This window comes from Schistocerca americana, chromosome 1 (genome assembly GCF_021461395.2).
Source record: "Schistocerca americana isolate TAMUIC-IGC-003095 chromosome 1, iqSchAmer2.1, whole genome shotgun sequence".
Taxonomy (NCBI): domain Eukaryota; kingdom Metazoa; phylum Arthropoda; class Insecta; order Orthoptera; family Acrididae; genus Schistocerca; species Schistocerca americana.
This window is the reverse complement of record NC_060119.1, coordinates 1,001,050,732-1,001,068,493: the sequence shown is the minus strand read 5'-3', so window position 1 is coordinate 1,001,068,493 and position 17,762 is coordinate 1,001,050,732. Positions and strand designations below refer to the sequence as shown.

Genomic DNA, 17,762 nt, shown 5'->3' with positions numbered 1-17,762 from the left:
TCAGATCTGGATTAATGTTTTTATCGGTTGTTGGGGTCCAGAAACGTTAGTGTACAAATATGATTTAGAATAAAAACTGGAGAAATTAATGAATCATACAACAGTGCAATCAGTTACACTTCACATAACTTCGGAAATAGTAAAGTCTTTACTTCGTTTGAAGAACGTTATTTATAAGTTCTGTGTGTGAATTTATTTTCCCCCCGTTTTGTTTTTTTTGTCAGTCTCCAAGTAGCGATAAATGGCACGATTGCCATTCAGAGTATTTTACAAAGACTGAATGCGAGTAGTGAAGCCCCAGAGTGCGGCGCGCACTGGTGTGCCGCGTGACGGCTGGAAGCAGCAGACGCATTGTGCTGAGAGCCGCGGGCGCTCGTGTGTTGCAGTTCCGCCCGACATCCTGGACTACCCGACGAGCACGGACATGGTGGTGCGCGAGGGCACCAACGTGACGCTGCGCTGCGCAGCCACCGGCTCACCCACCCCCACCGTGACGTGGCGGAGGGAAGGTGGCGAGGACATCCCGCTCGGCAACGGCCAGCACGGTGAGTGCAGCCGGCAGGCACTCTGCCAGCCGCTGATGATGTAAAAAGTTCGAAACGTCTTCAGAATCACTTCTATTCAAAAATTTTGTCAGCAAAATTATACCTTCTATGTGTAGAGAAAAGGTGCCTATTATGCGATGATTCCCTAATATGAAACACCCCAAATGTGGTCACGTTAGGGGTTGCACTCTCGTGGAGAGTTTCTTAAACACGTCTGTTGCGTGCCAGACGACGACACAGCTAGTACGACGCCATAGTTGAGCCGGACACAGTACGTAGAGGTTGATACAAAATTTCTTGTGTTTGAAGTTTTTGCGACATCGGTGTTAAGACAATATTTCAGCTTAAAGATGAGTCGATATTACTGCACTCTTTTATTGTTGTTATTTCTGACGGTATTACCTATAATTATTGACAATTAGGTTCATTTACCAACGAACGTTGTTAGCAAGTGCGTGATTCTTCGTGTAAGATGGCGAAATTCCTAATATGCGATAGTATGGGGATCCAAATACGCGACAGTGTCGCATATTACGATACCTATCGCAGAAATACCTGGAGATAGTCAAATAGGTCAAACATCGCTTTCGTGCTCTCCTGCGTTACTATCTCCTTATGTGAAGCAATTGCAAGAATCTAAGCAGAAGAAATCAGAGGCTGAAGCTAAGAAAGCAGCCAGAAAGTTATTTGGGGAGATGAGTGGAAACTCTTCAAATCGTAGACCTAAAGCGGAAGAATCGTCTAGTGACTCGGCATCCGATGTCCATCTTGATGACAGTGGGGATTCAGACAGCAGTGATGACGATGACGCAGAGTGTCTGTCCTGTACTGGGCGCTTTTCTGAAGACAAACATGGGGAAAAATGGGCACAGTGCACGAAATGTTAACGCTGGGCTCATGAAGATTGCGGTGTCACAGAAGACAATTTTGTTCGCCCGGATGTCGTAAATATAAACCAAAGTAGTGTGAAATGAGTCAAGGAGAACAGAAATGAATGAACATGTAAAAATTGTGTATTCATATGTCATTATTCTGTAATAAAATAATTAAAGCAAAATATTATTACCGTCTCATATTAGGAAACCTTGATCTAATTTCTACGAAATGCCTTGTTTGTGAAGATTTAATTACTACTCTGAAATATTGTTTATTATTGCAAATACGATAATTGCATGATAAAATTAAATTATGCAAGATATTATTACCATCATAAAAAATACAGTTGCACTTACTTTTAGGTCTTTCAAATGGGTTTACAAAAGTGTGTCTCATATTAGGTGCCTTTCCTCTATGATCTAAACACTAAACACGTTAATGTAAGTTTCTACAGTTGGTTTACTGGCCATTGAAGACTAATAAATACAACTATAATTAAGTAAACACGATGTGTCTGTGGCTGCTGGCAGAGTTCCGCAAGCGACTTTCACAGCCATCTGGGATTTATGTGATTGTCCAACAGTCCATCCCCCATCCCTGAAGAAGGTTTTATTTTGGCACTGGGGGTGCTACTTATGAAGATATGGGTGTGTAAAGAGAGCGTTTGTTCGCCACGACATAATAAATGTAATTGGTGTTTATCCGTGCACGTCGCTTTTTTCTTTTTCTTTAAAAAAAAGAAACAAAAAGACCCTGACGCACTCCTGCAGCCCCATGGCTACTATATGGTACTGTACCACTCCAACCTCTATCCACGAAGATTTCGTTTGGAACTGCGGGTTTCGAGATCGAAGATGTGGGTGTCAAAAAGGGGTGTCGTACCAATGGACTTCTTATCGGATTACGCTGAAGCAGCTTTGAATTCACTGCCGAAGTGGCCGAGACTAGCCAAAATGTTCCTTCTAGAATGTTACAGAATGTCGGAGAATGCTGCAGAATGTTCCAAAATGTTATATAATCTTCCAGAACATTCTAGAATGGTGTGGGGCTCCGAGGTAGTCCCAAATTAATGTAAACTGCAATACTTACACAGTCTGGATATTTTCGGCAAACATTGCCAGTTTTTTCCAAAATCAATAGATGAAATCAGCATATGAAATCAATGCATGTTTGACAAAAATAATTTCTTTGGTCTCGAGTGACGAACGTAACAATTAAGAAGAAATATCAGTATTCAGTTTGCCAATGATGTACAAGCGAAACAGTTTGAGGAGAAAAACTCTTACAAAATGATTCAAATGGCTCTAAGCACTATGAGACTCAACATGTGAGGTCATCAATCCCCTAGACTTAGGACTACATAAACCTAACTAACCTAAGAACATCACACACATCCATGTCCGAGGCCGGATTCGAGCCTGCGACCGTAGCAGCAGCGCGGTTCCGGACTGAAGTGCCTAGAACCGCTCCGCCACTGCGGCCGGCAAACTCTTACAGATTAGTGAAGGCACGTAACCAGTTGATTGTGTAACAGGCCAAACTGAACTTTCAAATTAAACAAGAAAATAAATGTACAGCATATCTGCCAACTATCTGAGTTAATTCATGTACGTGACTATCACTAAAAAAAAGGGTAGCGACAACTATTACTTCACCGGAAAATGTTATCTACTGTTTAATGTACTCGCTGCCTAGGCTCCAACCAGACTGTCAACTATTCTTAGTCTCGCGCAACTGTTTATAGCCGATTTCGACTCCCCCGAGTCCACTGCGCTCCTTGATGGTGTTTCGTTTTATAGAGCTCTCGCTGAGATTCTGTGAAATACATATTCTCTCCACTTCTTCCAGCTCTGGTGGATGCTATGGTCACGATCAACAAAGCTTTCCAGTCCGGATACATTGGGTACACCTGTTCCACCACGTACAACAGCGACTGTTAGCCATCCATTTCCGTGGGTAAACGAATCATTGATGTCGATGCTGAAGTTCAGTCTACATCTACAAAAGACTGCAGGTCCGTCCAGTAGAGCGTGTGCAGCGACAGATTTGATCGTATTCTTTTTCTTGTCGGCGACAGATGTGGTCATTTCAACGTCTTCAATTGTTTTATATATAGTCTGTCTTCGGCTGCTGGCGCGCTGCCAAGATGGCCTTGAGCCGCCTTATCGGCGGGGTCAAAGGTCAAGCGCTCAGAGAGCTGATGTAACATGCTGTTGCATACTCTATGTCGACAGATTCGAGATGTACGCGCCCCGGTTCTCAGCTACGCTACAGAATTCAGGGCTACGCTACAATTCAATTTATTTGTGAAAATACAATGTACAATCTCCTACAAATTTAACATATTCACAAGTACCTTTACCTTTAATCCATATAAAAACAGTTTCATTAACAGATAATTTACGTCTATTACGTGTATACAAAGAAAAGGGTGAGGGTGACATATATGCCATACAGAAGATACAGTCGCCGTCGTCGTGCAAGACAGACTATATATAAAACAATTGAAGACGTTGAAATGACCACATCTGTCGCCGACAAGAAAAAGAATACGATCAAATCTGTCGCTGCACACGCTCTACTGGACGGACCTGCAGTCTTTTGTGGATGTAGACTGAACTTCAGCATCGACATCAATGATTCGTTTACCCACGGAAATGGATGGCTAACAGTCGCTGTTGTACGTGGTGGAACAGGTGTACCCAATGTATCCGGACTGGAAAGCTTTGTTGATCGTGACATCATAGCATACCGAACATATCATGTTACTGAAAATGCTAATAAAGACTTTGGCAAATCAACATATAAACTGAGTGCCGGCCCTCAAGCGTTGCTTAAACTGAAACCTACGTCCCTCTTTAGTAAGTTTTCTGACATTTTTATTTAGATTAATTCCTTAACTATGCTGCCCCATAACCTGGTCGTTTGCATTATGATACTGGTCTCATTGTTTCAATAGGGTGTGTCACTGATGTCCCTTTCGTCTCTCTTCGACTGTTCGATAGTCTGCCCCCCGTAAGACATGCCACATTTGTATAGAATGCGATACACGTTCGACTTTCGGACACCTAGATAATCTTTAACATTACAAAAAATACTTTTTATCTTAGATGAATACCCACCCATACCCTGCATGAACCATGGACATTGCCGTTGGTGGGCAGGCTTGCGTGCCTCAGCAATACAGATAGCCGTACCTTAGGTGCAACCAAAACGGAGGGGTATCTGTCGAAATGCCAGACAAACCAGTGGTTCCTGAAGAGGGACAGCAGCCTTTTCAGTAGTTGCAAGGGCAACATCCTGGATGATTGACTGATCTGGCCTTGTAACATTAAATAAAACGGCCTTGCTGTGCCGGTACTGTGAATGGATGAAAGCAAGGCAAAACTGCAGCCGTAATTTTTCCCGAGGTCATGCAGCTTTATTGTATGGTTAATTGATGTTGGTGTCCTCTTGGGTAAAATATTCCGGAGGTAAAATAGTCCCCGGGCGGGGACTACTTATGAGGACGTCCTTATCAGGAGAAAGAACACTGGCGTTCTACGGATCGGAGCGTGGAATGTTAGATTCCTTAATCGGGCAGGTAGGTTAGAAAATTTAGAAAGGGGAATGAATAGGTTGAATATAGAAGGAATTAGTGAAGTTCTGTAGCAGGAGAAATAAGACTTCTGGTAAGGTGAATATCGGGTTATAAATAAAAAATCAAACAGAGGTAATCCAGGAGTAGGAATAAAAAAAATAGGAGTGCGGGACAGCTACTACAAACAGCATAGTTGAACGCATTATTGTAGCCAAGACAGACACGAAGCCCACGCCTACCACAGCAGAACAAGTTTATAGGCCAACTACCTCCGCAGATGAAGAGATTGAAGAAATGTATGATGAAATAAAAGAAATTATTCAGATAACGAAAGGAGACGAAAATTTAATATTCATGGGGGACTGGAACTAGATAGTAGGAAAAGGAAGACAAGGAAATGTAGCAGGTGAATAGGGACTGGGGATAAGGAATGAGAGGGGAAGCCGCCTGGTAGAATTTTGCTCAGAGCATAGCTTAATCAGAGCTAACACTTGGTTTGAGGATCACAAAAGAATGTTGTATACATGTAGGAGGCCTGAAGACCCTGGCAGTTTTCGGATAGATTATGTGATGGTAAGACAGAGATTTAGGAACCAGGTTTTAAATTGTAAGACATTTCCAGAGGCAGGTGTGGTCTCTGACCACAATCTATTGGTTATGAACTGTAGATTAAAACTGAAGAAACTACAAGAAGGTGGGAATCTAAGGAGATGGTACCTGGATAAACTGAAAGAACCAAAGGTTGGAGAGAGTTTCAGGGAGAGCATTAGGGGACGATTGACAGTAACAGGAAGAAGAAATACAGTAGAAGAAGAATGGGTAGCTCTGTGAGATGAAATAGTGAAGACAGCAGAAGATCAAGTAGGTAAAAAGACGAGGGCTAGTAGAAATCCTTGGGTAACAGAAGAGGAATGGAATTTAATTGATGAAAGGAGAAAATACAAAAATGCAGTAAACGAAACAGCAAAAGGAATACAAACGTCTCAAAAATGAGCTCGATAGGAAGTGCAAAATGGCTAAACAGGGATGGCTAGAGGACAAATGTAAGGATGTAGAGGCATATATCACTAGGGGTAAGATAGATACTGCCTAAGGAAAATTAAAGAGACTTTTGGAGAAACGAGAAAATTGTATGGAAATGAATATCAAGAGCTCTGATGGAAAGCCTGTTCTAAATAAAGAAGGAAAAGCAGAAAGGTGGAAGGAGTATATAGAGGGTCTATAGAAGGGCGATGTATGTGCTGGCAATATTATTGAAATGGATGAGGACGTAGATAAAGACGAAGGGCGAGATATGATACTGCGTGAAGAATTTGACAAATCACTGAAAGTCCTAGGTTGAAACAAGGCCCTGGGAGTAGACAACATTCCATTAGAACTACTGATAGCCTTGGGAGAGCCAGCCCTGACAAAACTTTACCATCTGGTGAGCAAGATGTATGAAACAGGCGAAATACCCTCAGACGTCAAGAAGAATATAATAATTCCAATCCCAAAGAAAGCGGGTGTTGACACGTGTGAAAATTACCGAACTATTAGCTTAATAAGTCATGGCTGCAAAATACTGACACGAATTCTTTACAGACGAATGGAAATACTGGTAGAAGCCCACCTTGGGGAAGGTAAGTTCGGATTCCGCAGAAATGTTGGAACACGTGAGGCATTATTTACCTTAGAAGACAGGTCAAGGAAAGGCAAACCTACGTTTCTAGGATTTGTAGATTTAGAGAAAGCCTTTTTACCATCTTGACTCGCATACTATCAAATTCTGAAGGTGACAGTGATAAAATACAGGGAGCGAAAGGCTATTTACAGTTTGTGCAGATACCAGATGACAGTTGTAATAGTCGAGGGGCGTGAAAGGGAAGCAGTGGTTGTGAAGGAAGTGAGACTGGGTTGTAGCCTGTACCCGATGTTATTCAATCTGTATATTGAGCAAGCAGTGAAGGAAACAAAAGAAAAATTTGGAGTACGAATTAAAATCCATTGGGAAGAAATAAAAACTTTGAGAATTGCTGACGACATTGTAATTCTGTCAGAGACAGCAAAGGAACTGGAAGAGCAGTTGAACGGAATGGACAATGTCTTGAAAGGAGGATTTAAGATGAACATCAACTAGAGCAAATCAAGGATAATGGAATATAGTCGAATTAAATCAGGTGATGCTGAGGGTATTAGACGCTTAAAGTGCGGGGAAAAGTCAGGACATGTGGGGACCAAGCAGCAATCGGTATTGTAATTGTAAACGGTCGAAGCTGCGTTGGTAAAGTACCGTAGCTTCAAGCGCTGATAGGAAGCACCGAAGCTGAAATCGTTATAGGTACGGAAAGCTGGCTGAAGCCAGAGATAAATTCTACCGAAATTTTTACAAAGGCACAGACGTTGTTTAGAAAGGATAGACTGCATGCAACCGGTGGTGGTGTGTTTGTCGCTGTTAGTAGTAGTTTATCCTGTAGTGAATTAGAAGTGGATAGTTCCTGTGAATTATTATGGGTGGAGGTTATACTCAACAACCGAGCTAGGTAAATAATTGGCTCCTTTTACCGACCTCCTAACTCAGCAGCATTAGTGGCAGAACAACTGAGAGAAAATCTGGAATACATTTCACATAAATTTCCTCAGAATGTCATAGTCTTAGGTGGAGATTTCAATTTACCAGATATAGACTGGGACACTCAGACGTTTAGGACGGGTGGTAGGGACGGAGCATCGAGTGACATTATACTGAGTGCACTATCCGAAAATTACCGCGAGCAATTAAACAGAGAACCGACTCGTGGAGATAACATCTTGGACCTACTGATAACAAACAGACCCGAACTTTTCGACTCTGTAAGCGCAGAAGAGGGAATCAGTGATCATAAGGCCGTTGCAGCATCCCTGAATATGGATGTAAATAGGAGTATAAAAAAAGGGAGGAAGGTTTATCTGTTTAGCAAGAGTGATAGGAGGCAGATTGCAGACTACCTAACAGATCAAAACAAAAATTGCTGTTCCGACACTGACAATGTTGAGTGTTTATGGAAAAAGTTCAAGGCCATCGTAAAATGCGTTTTAGACAGGTACGTGCCGAGTAAAACTGTGAGGGACGAGAAAAACCCACCGTGGTTCAACAAAACAAAGTTAGGAAACTACTGCGAAAGCAAAGAGAGCTTCACTGCAGCCAAAACCTTTCATAAAAACAGAAGCTAAACAATGTCAAAGTTAGCGTAAGGAGGCCTATGCGAGAAGCGTTCAGTGAAATCGAAAGTAAAACTCTATGTACCGATTTGACAGAAAATCCTAGGAAGTTCTGGACTTACGTTAAATCAGTAAGTGGATCGAAACAGCATATCCAGACACTCTGGGGTGAAAATGGCATTGAAACAGAGGATGACAAGCGTATAGCTGAAATACTGAACACCTTTTTCCAGAGCTGTTTCCCAGAGGAAGACAGCACAGCAGTTCCTTCTGTAAATCCTCCCACGAACGAAAAAGTGGCTGACGTCTAAATAAATGTCCAAGGAATAGAAAAGCAACTGAAATCACTCAACAGAGGAAAGTTCAATGGACCTGACGCGATACCAATTCGATTCTACACATAGTACGAGAAAGAAATTGCCCCCCTTCTAACAGCCGTGTGCCACAAGTCTCTGGAGGAACGGAAGGTTCCAAATGATTGGAAAAGGGCAAAGGTAGTTCCAGTTTTCAAGAAGGGTCGTAGAGCAGATGCGCAAGACTATAGGCCTATATCTCTGACATCGATCTGTTGTAGAATTTTAGAACATGTATTTTGCTCGCGTATCATGTCATTGCTGGAAACCTAGAAACTACTCTGTAGGAGTCAACATAGAATCGTGTGAGACCCAACTCGCTTTATTTGTTCATGAGCCCCAGAAAATATTAGATACAGGCTCCCAGGTAGTTGCCATTTTCCTTGACTTCCGGAAGGCGTTCGCTATAGTTCCGCGCTGTCGTCTGATAAACAAAGTAAGAGCCTACGGAATATCAGACCAGCTGTGTGGCTGGATTGAAGAGTTTATAGCAAACAGAACACAGCATGTTGTTCACAATGAAGAGACGTCTACAGACGTTAAAGTAACTTCTGGCGTGCCACAGGGGAGTGTTATGGAACCATTGCTTTTCACAATATATATAAATGACCTAGTAGATAGTGTCGGAAGTTCCATGCAGCTTTTCGCGGATGATGCTGTAATATACAGAGAAGTTGCAGCATAAGAAAGTTGCAGCGAAATACAGGAAGATCTGCAGCGGATAGGCACTTGGTGCAGGGAGTGGCAACTGACTCTTAACATAGACAAATGTAATATATTGCGAATACATAGAAAGAAGAATCCTTTATTGTATGAATATATGATAGCAGAACAAACACTGGTAGCAGTTACTTCTGTAAAATATCTGGGAGTATGCGTACGGAACGATTTGAAGTGGAATGATCATATAAAATTAATTGTTGGTAAGGCGGGTGCCAGGTTGAGATTCATTGGGAGAGTCCTTAGAGAATGGAGTTCATCAACAAAGGAGATGGCTTACAAAACATTCGTTCGACCTATACTTGAGTATTGCTCATCAGTGTGGGATCCGTACCAGGTCGGGTTGACAGAGGAGATAGAGAAGATCCAAAGAAGAGCGGCGCGTTTCGTCACAGGGTCATTTGGTAAGCGTGATAGCGTTACGAAGATGTTTAGCAAACTCAAGTGGCAGACTCTGCAAGAGAGGTGCTCTGCGTCGCGGTGTAGCTTGCTGTCCAGGTTTCGAGAGGGTGCGTTTCTGGATGAGGTATCGAATATATTGCTTCCCCCTACTTATACCTCCCGAGGAGATCACGAATGTAAAATTAGAGAAATTCGAGCGCGCACGGAGCCTTTCCGGCAGTCGTTCTTCCCGCGAACCATACGCGACTGGAACAGGAAAGGGAGGTAATTACAGTGGCACGTAAAGTGCCCTCCGCCACACACCGTCGAGTGGCTTGCGGAGTATAAATGTAGATGTAGATGTGGATGTAGTAAATGAGTTTTGCTATTTGGGGAGCAAAATAACTGATGATGGTCGAAGTAGTGAGGGTATAAAATGTAGACTGGCTATGGCAAAAAAAGCATTTCTGAAGAAGAGAAATTTCTTAACATCGAGTATGGATTTGAGTATCAGGATGTCTTTTCTAAATGTGTTTGCATAGAGTGTAGCCGTGTATGGTTGCGAAACATGGACAGTAAATAGTTTAGACAAGAAGAGAATAGAAGCTTTCGAAATGCAGTGCTGCAGAAGAATACTGAAGATTAGATGGGTAGATCACATAACTAATGAGGAACTACTGAATATAATCGGGGAGAAGAGGAATTTGTGGCACAACTTGACTAGAAGAAGGGATCGGTTGGTAGGACATGTTCTGAAGCATCAAGGGTTCACCAATTTATTATTGGAGGGCGGCGTGGGGGGTAAAAATCGTTGAGCGAGAACTAGAGATGATTACACTAAGCAGGTTCAGAAAGATTTAGGGTGCAGTAGGTACCTCGAGGTGAAGAAGCTTGCACAGGATATAGTAGCATGGAGAGCTCCATCAAGCCAGTCTCTGGACTGAAGACAACAACAACAACAGGTGAATGGAGCGAAAAACGCTAGATGCTCTTTCCGAATATTCGGCCAGCATATGATAGATAAGCCATTTTTGGGTTCTCTTCCTCCCGTCTCGACCTCATCCTCTTTGTCAGGCGTTCTTCTTTTTTAGTACATCACCCATTCAATTTGATCATCTGAGTATACATTACTTCGGACGCTATTAGTAGGTATTGTAACTCCTCGGCGAGACTCTCTTTGTCTGAAAGTGTTCGATCTGTTTGGACCAGACTCTTTAGCATCAAATTCCTTTGTGGTGGGTGGTGGCTGCCTGACATTTAATGAAAGAGATCAGTTTCTTATCAAAGATCGTAGTGTACGTCGAGGCTCGAGCTCAGGCATGAAGGGTGGCCCGAGATCAACGTTAGTTCAGAGTCTAGTTGGCGTCCAGGCAGCGACTGCATATAACAGCAAACCTCAAAGCACCTGAGAAGACGACTGGGCCTTGCGCCGTTATATTGTGCGTAAAATTGAAACAACAACTTGGCAGAGCACCTGGAAGTTCATCATTAACTAATCGCCCCGAGAAAACCAGAGTGACATCACATGACCTATTTGAAATTTTACTGCATTACTTACTCACTACTCCCCAGAAACTGACAACATATTAAAAAATAATAAACCTAGCAGCTACTGCATTTTCTATCACCTGCTTTTGGAAAATAATCGTCCAACCTGACGGCGGATCTCATTTTCGTGAGACTCAAAACATCAGTATAATCAAATGAATTCGCTCCTGAATATTCTGATAACAAATCAGTGCGTATTATTGCCGCGATATGTGTGAAGAATGGTTCCTCAAGTGCAATGTCTTCGCTCTCTTTCTCTGCCACACACATTTTGTTCAAAAAATGTTCAAATGTGTGTGAAATCTTATGGGACTTAACGGCGAAGGTCATCAGTCCCTAAGCTTACACACTACTTAACCTAAATTATGCTAAGGACAAATACACACACCCATGCCCGAGGGAGGACTCGAACCTCCGCCGGGATTTTGTTCATAATATCTGCATCATTTAGATGCCAAATTGCCGCTTCAGAGCCATAATTATTTAACCACTAATGAATATTTTTGTCGTCTCCCAGTACGTTCAGCAAGTACATAAAAATACTTTTAGGTGCCTTGAAGGTTGTGTCTAAAGCATCTATGAAACGTGCAGTAGAATAAACTGTAAATATTAGTGGAACCAGGGTCATTGCTGTTGCACTTGATGGGGCATAGCAACGTCGAGGACATCGTTCCTTGAATAGTGTAAGTGCTACTTCTCTGGAAAATGAAAAAGTTGTTGATGTTGAGTGCTTACCTAAGTGCTGCCACAACTGCCATGGTAACACTGAAGGACATATTGAACATTAATGTTCTAAGAACTATGATGGTTGCAGTGGAGGTATGGATTGTGATGGAGCTCTAAAAATATTTCAGAGGTCGGTGCCCGTTTATAACGTTAGATATACGAAGTACCTGGGCGATGAGGACTCTAAGGCTTTCAATAAAATTAAGGAGGTCAATGTTTATGGCGATACCTTGGCAACAAAACTGGAGTGTTGTGGACATGTGCAAAATAGGAAGGGTGCTAGATTGACCAAGCTACGAAGAGAAATTGTGGCCGAGGCAGATTGACAGAAACTAAAATAGACCTTCTTCAGAGTTATTATGAACTAGCCATTAGACGAACTGCACCTCTGAATGATGTTACAGCAATGAGAAAAGCTGTATGGGCCACCTACTTTCATAAGTTGTCCACACTGTTCACGGACTTTGCCCTAAAGGAGCAGATTCTTGGTGTGGTTACCAAAAAGCAAATATACCGTCATAAGCATTCTCTTCCTGAACATGTTATGAATGAAATAACACCAATTTTTAGAGACGTGAGACGTGACGTGAGTGGAAATGATTATCCAAGAAAGTTTTTGTAGGTCTTAATACACTCCTGGAAATTGAAATAAGAACACCGTGAATTCATTGTCCCAGGAAGGGGAAACTTTATTGACACATTCCTGGGGTCAGATACATCACATGATCACACTGACAGAACCACAGGCACATAGACACAGGCAACAGAGCATGCACAATGTCGGCACTAGTACAGTGTATATCCACCTTTCGCAGCAATGCAGGCTGCTATTCTCCCATGGAGACGATCGTAGAGATGCTGGATGTAGTCCTGTGGAACGGCTTGCCATGCCATTTCCACCTGGCGCCTCAGTTGGACCAGCGTTCGTGCTGGACGTGCAGACCGCGTGAGACGACGCTTCATCCAGTCTCAAACATGCTCAATGGGGGACAGATCCGGAGATCTTCCTGGCCAGGGAAGTTGACTTACACCTTCTAGAGCACGTTGGGTGGCACGGGATACATGCGGACGTGCATTGTCCTGTTGGAACAGCAAGTTCCCTTGCCGGTCTAGGAATGGTAGAACGATGGGTTCGATGACGGTTTGGGTGTACCGTGCACTATTCAGTGTCCCCTCGACGATCACCAGTGGTGTACGGCCAGTGTAGGAGATCGCTCCCCACACCATGATGCCGGGTGTTGGCCCTGTGTGCCTCGGTCGTATGCAGTCCTGATTGTGGCGCTCACCTGCACGGCGCCAAACACGCATACGACCATCATTGGCACCAAGGCAGAAGCGACTCTCATCGCTGAAGACGACACGTCTCCATTCGTCCCTCCATTCACGCCTGTCGCGACACCACTGGAGGCGGGCTGCACGATGTTGGGGCGTGAGCGGAAGACGGCCTAACGGTGTGCGGGACCGTAGCCCAGCTTCATGGAGACGGTTGCGAATGGTCCTCGCCGATACCCCAGGAGCAACAGTGTCCCTAATTTGCTGGGAAGTGGCGGTGCGGTCCCCTACGGCACTGCGTAGGATCCTACGGTCTTGGCGTGCATCCGTGCGTCGCTGCGGTCCGGTCCCAGGTCGACGGGCACGTGCACCTTCCGCCGACCACTGGCGACAACATCGATGTACTGTGGAGACCTCACGCCCCACGTATTGAGCAATTCGGCGGTACGTCCACCCGGCCTCCCGCATGCCTACTATACGCCCTCGCTCAAAGTCCGTCAACTGCACATACGGTTCACGTCCACGCTGTCGCGGCATGCTACCAGTGTTAAAGACTGCGATGGAGCTCCGTATGCCACGGCAAACTGGCTGACACTGACGGCGGCGGTGCACAAATGCTGCGCAGCTAGCGCCATTCGACGGCCAGCAACGCGGTTCCTGGTGTGTCCGCTGTGCCGTGCGTGTGATCATTGCTTGTACAGCCCTCTCGCAGTGTCCGGAGCAAGTATGGTGGGTCTGACACACCGGTGTCAATGTGTTCTTTTTTCCATTTCCAGGGGTGTACATTTAAGGTTGGTGTACTAGATGATGGAGTGACAGGAAAGCTGGAAGTTCTGAGAAATTTAGGCATATAATGTGGCTCTAATATGGAAGATCAATTGCTTGCATGTGAAAGACAATGGGTGAATGAAGCTGAAAGATTCACTCTTCAAGTTACGAAACAAGCATGAACTAAAAGGAAGCCAAGAGGAAGCTTGAAGGTCAAGAAACGCTGTAGGATGAAGACTATGCTTCAGGAATGTTCTGAGGCACAGTTTAATTGAACTCATATCTCCATTTGCATTTTCCCGCAAGTTGAATTTTTCGGAATTCAGGTACAAATATTTCCTAAAGTTCATAAAGCATTGGTCCAATCTTTTTCAGTAACTTGCAGTAGTCCATATTTATGTAGTAGTCATAAGCTTTATTGCAGAATCAACTAAATTATAGAAAAAATAACATTTTTATTAGGAAAAAAATTATAAAAGTTAAAATGAAAGATGTTACATTTTTTTATCCCTATAATATACATGTTGTTGCTGTGGTCTTCAGTCCTGAGACTGGTTTTATACAGCTCTCCATGATACTCTATCCTGTGGAACATTCTTCATCTCACAGTACCTACTGCAACCTACATCCTTCTGAATCTGTTCAATGTATTCATCTCTTGGTCTCCCTCTACGATTTTTACCCTCCACGGTGCCGTCCAATACTAAATCGGTGATCCCTCTTTGACTCAGAACATGTCCTACCAACCGATCCCTTCTTCTAGTCAAGTTGTACCACAAACTCCTCTTCTCCCCAATACTATACAATACCTCCTCATTAGTTATGTGATCTATCCATCTAATCTTCAGCATTCTTCTGTAGCACCACAGTTCGAAAGCTTCTATTTTCTTCTTTACTAAACTATTTATCGTCACGTTTCACTTCCATACATGGCTACACTCCATACAAATACTTTCAGAAACGATTTCCTGACACTTAAATCTATACTCGATATTAACAAATTTCTTCAGAAACACTTTCCTTGCCATTGCCAGTCTACATTTTATATCCTATCTACTTCGACCGTCGTGAGTTATTTTTCTCCCCAATTAGCAAAACTCCTTTACTACTTTAAGCGTTTCATTTCTTAATCTAATTCTCGCAGCACCACACGATTTAACTCGACTACATTCCACTATTCTCGTTTTGCTTTTGTTGATGTTCATGTATTATACTCCTGTCAACACACTGTCCATTTCTTTCAGCTGCTCTTCCAGGTCTTTTGCTGTCTCTGTCAGAATTACAATGTCATCGGCGAACCTCAAAGATTTAATTTCTTCTCCATGGATTTTAGTTCCTTACCCGAATATTTCTTTTGTTTCCTTTTCTGCTTGCTCAATATACAGATTGAATAACATCGGGGAGAGGGTAAAACCCTGTCTCACTCCCTTCCCAACCACTGCTTCCCTTTCATGTCCCTCGACTCTTATAACTGCCATCTGGTTTCTGTACAAATTGTAAATGGCCTTTCGCTCCCTGTATTTTACCCCTGCCACCTTCAGAATTTGAAAGAGAGTATTCCAATCAACAATGTCAAAAGCTTTCTCTAAGTCTACAAATGCTAGAAACGTGGCTTGCCTTTCCTCAATCTATTCTATAGGATAAGTCGTAGGGACAGTATTGCCTCAAGTGTTCCAATATTTCTACGGAATCCAAACTGATCTTCCCCGAGTTCGGCTTCTACCAGTTTTTTCCATTCGTGTTAGTATTTTGCAGCTGTGGCTTATTAAACTGATAGTTCGGTAATTTTCACATCTGTCAATACCTGCTTTCTTTGGGATTGGAATTATTATATTCTTCTTGAATTCTGAGGGTATTTCGCCTGTCTCATATATCGTGCTCACCAGATGCTATCAATAGTTCTTATGAAATGTTGTCCACTCCGGGGGCCTTGTTTCGACTTGGGTCTTTCAGTGCTCTGTCAAACTCATCACACAGTATCATATCTCCCGTTTCAAATTTATTTACCTCCTCTTCCATTTCTATGAAGAGAACATCGTCCTTGTATAGAACATCGTCCTTGTATAGAACCTCTATATACTCCTTCCATCTTTCTGCTGTCCCTTCTTTGATTAGAAATAGATTTCCATCTGAGCTCTTGATATTCATGCAAGTGGTTCTTTTTTCTCCAAAGGTCTCTTTAATTTTCCTATAGGCAGTATCTATCTTACCCCTAGTGATACATGCTTCTACATCCTTCCATTTGTCCTCTAGCCAACCCTGCTTAGCCCTTTTGCACTTCCTTTCGAACTCATTTTTGAGACGTTTGTAATTCTTTTTGCCTGCTTCATTTACTGCATTTTTGTATTTTCTCTTCTGATCAGTTAAATTCAATATTTCTTCTGTTACTCAAGTATTTCTATTAGCCCTCGTCTTTTTACCCACTTGATCCTCTGCTGCTTTCACTATTACATCTCTCAAAGCTATCCATTTCTTCTACTGTATTTCTTTCCCCCATTCTTGTCAATCGTTCCCTAATGCTCTCCCTGAAACTCTCTACAACCTCTGGTTCTTTCAATTTATCCAGGTCCCATATCCTTAAATTCCCAACTTCTTGCAGTTTCTTCAGTTTTAATCTACAGTTCATAAGCAATAGATTGTGGTCAGGGTCCACATCTGCCCCTGGAAATGTCTTAAAATTTAAAACCTGGTTCCTAAATCTCTGTCTTACCATTCTATAATCTATCTGACACCTTCCAGCACCTCCAGGCTTCTTCCACGTATACAACCTTCTTTTATGATTCTTGAACCAAGTGTTAACTATGATTAAGGTATGCCCTGTGCAAAATATACATAACAGGTGGAATGAAACAGGTCTAGTATCTCAGTCATTATGTCATACATATCTGGTAAAAATTTGGTATCCTTCCAATGTATAACATTGGATTAAATGGTATCTCAATTTGAGGAAGCATTTTGGAAAAAAATTGCATCATTTTCTTTGTAATTTTTTTAATAGTCCTAAACGGGTTTAAAAATATTTAAAATACTTCTAATTTGTTTAGAAAGTGCGGTTCATTACCTGATATCAATAAAAAATCTGTAAAAAATATACATTATAAATAGTGCCTGAAAGAAATAGGTGTTGATTTTTACTTAATATTGAGCCGGAAAATACCCTGTATCCTTAAAGGGGCCTCCCAAAGACACTTGCTCTGCGGCCGTTATCACGTGCCTCCAGGCAGCCGGGTTTCGTCGCAGGTGGATACTTGACGTGGTTATAGGTGCTTGTGGAGGAAACACTAAAGCTGCAATGCCCACAGTCTCTGTAAACCATACGTTACCCGTCAATCGGTGAAAAAAAAAAGTAGGACTAAGGCTCAGAATCATCAACATTCGTCCTATCTTGGTGAAATGTTTTGCACCATTTCACTACCGCTGTGCCCGAAATTGCATTTGGTCCACATACTTTCAGGATTTCGCGTGAATCTATGTGCTATGTAGACGTTTCGCCCTCGTACTGTTCCATGTACTTCATCTTAGGAGTACGTTTTTAGTCCTCGCACCATTTTGATCGGACACTATGAGGCACCTGTTTAACCTACCGCAGCAGATATGTGTCTGGGGACCCCAGAACTTCAACTATATTCTGCCCATGTGTCACTCTTGTTGTGCAATAGGCTTAGCGTGAGATGACATGTGTAATTTACTTTTTGAAGCCCTGCGATAAAGAACACAAGAGCTACTGTTGCGATAATGCTTGAAGAGACACTAGCACGGTCATTTTTCTTTTCATCTAGAACATAAAAATTAATCTGATTTTCAGTACCACAA

The 17,762-nt window shown here is 42.7% G+C and overlaps 1 protein-coding gene across 1 annotated transcript in view; it reads left to right on the top strand.

Moving 5' to 3' along the window:
* Positions 1-17,762, top strand: part of LOC124595922 (lachesin-like) — a 1,260,474-nt gene that overhangs the window by 935,866 nt on the left and 306,846 nt on the right. Inside the window, exon 4 of the mRNA XM_047134840.1 lies at positions 387-545. Coding sequence (XP_046990796.1) covers positions 387-545 — 159 coding nt within the window. The remainder of the gene's footprint in view (positions 1-386; positions 546-17,762) is intronic.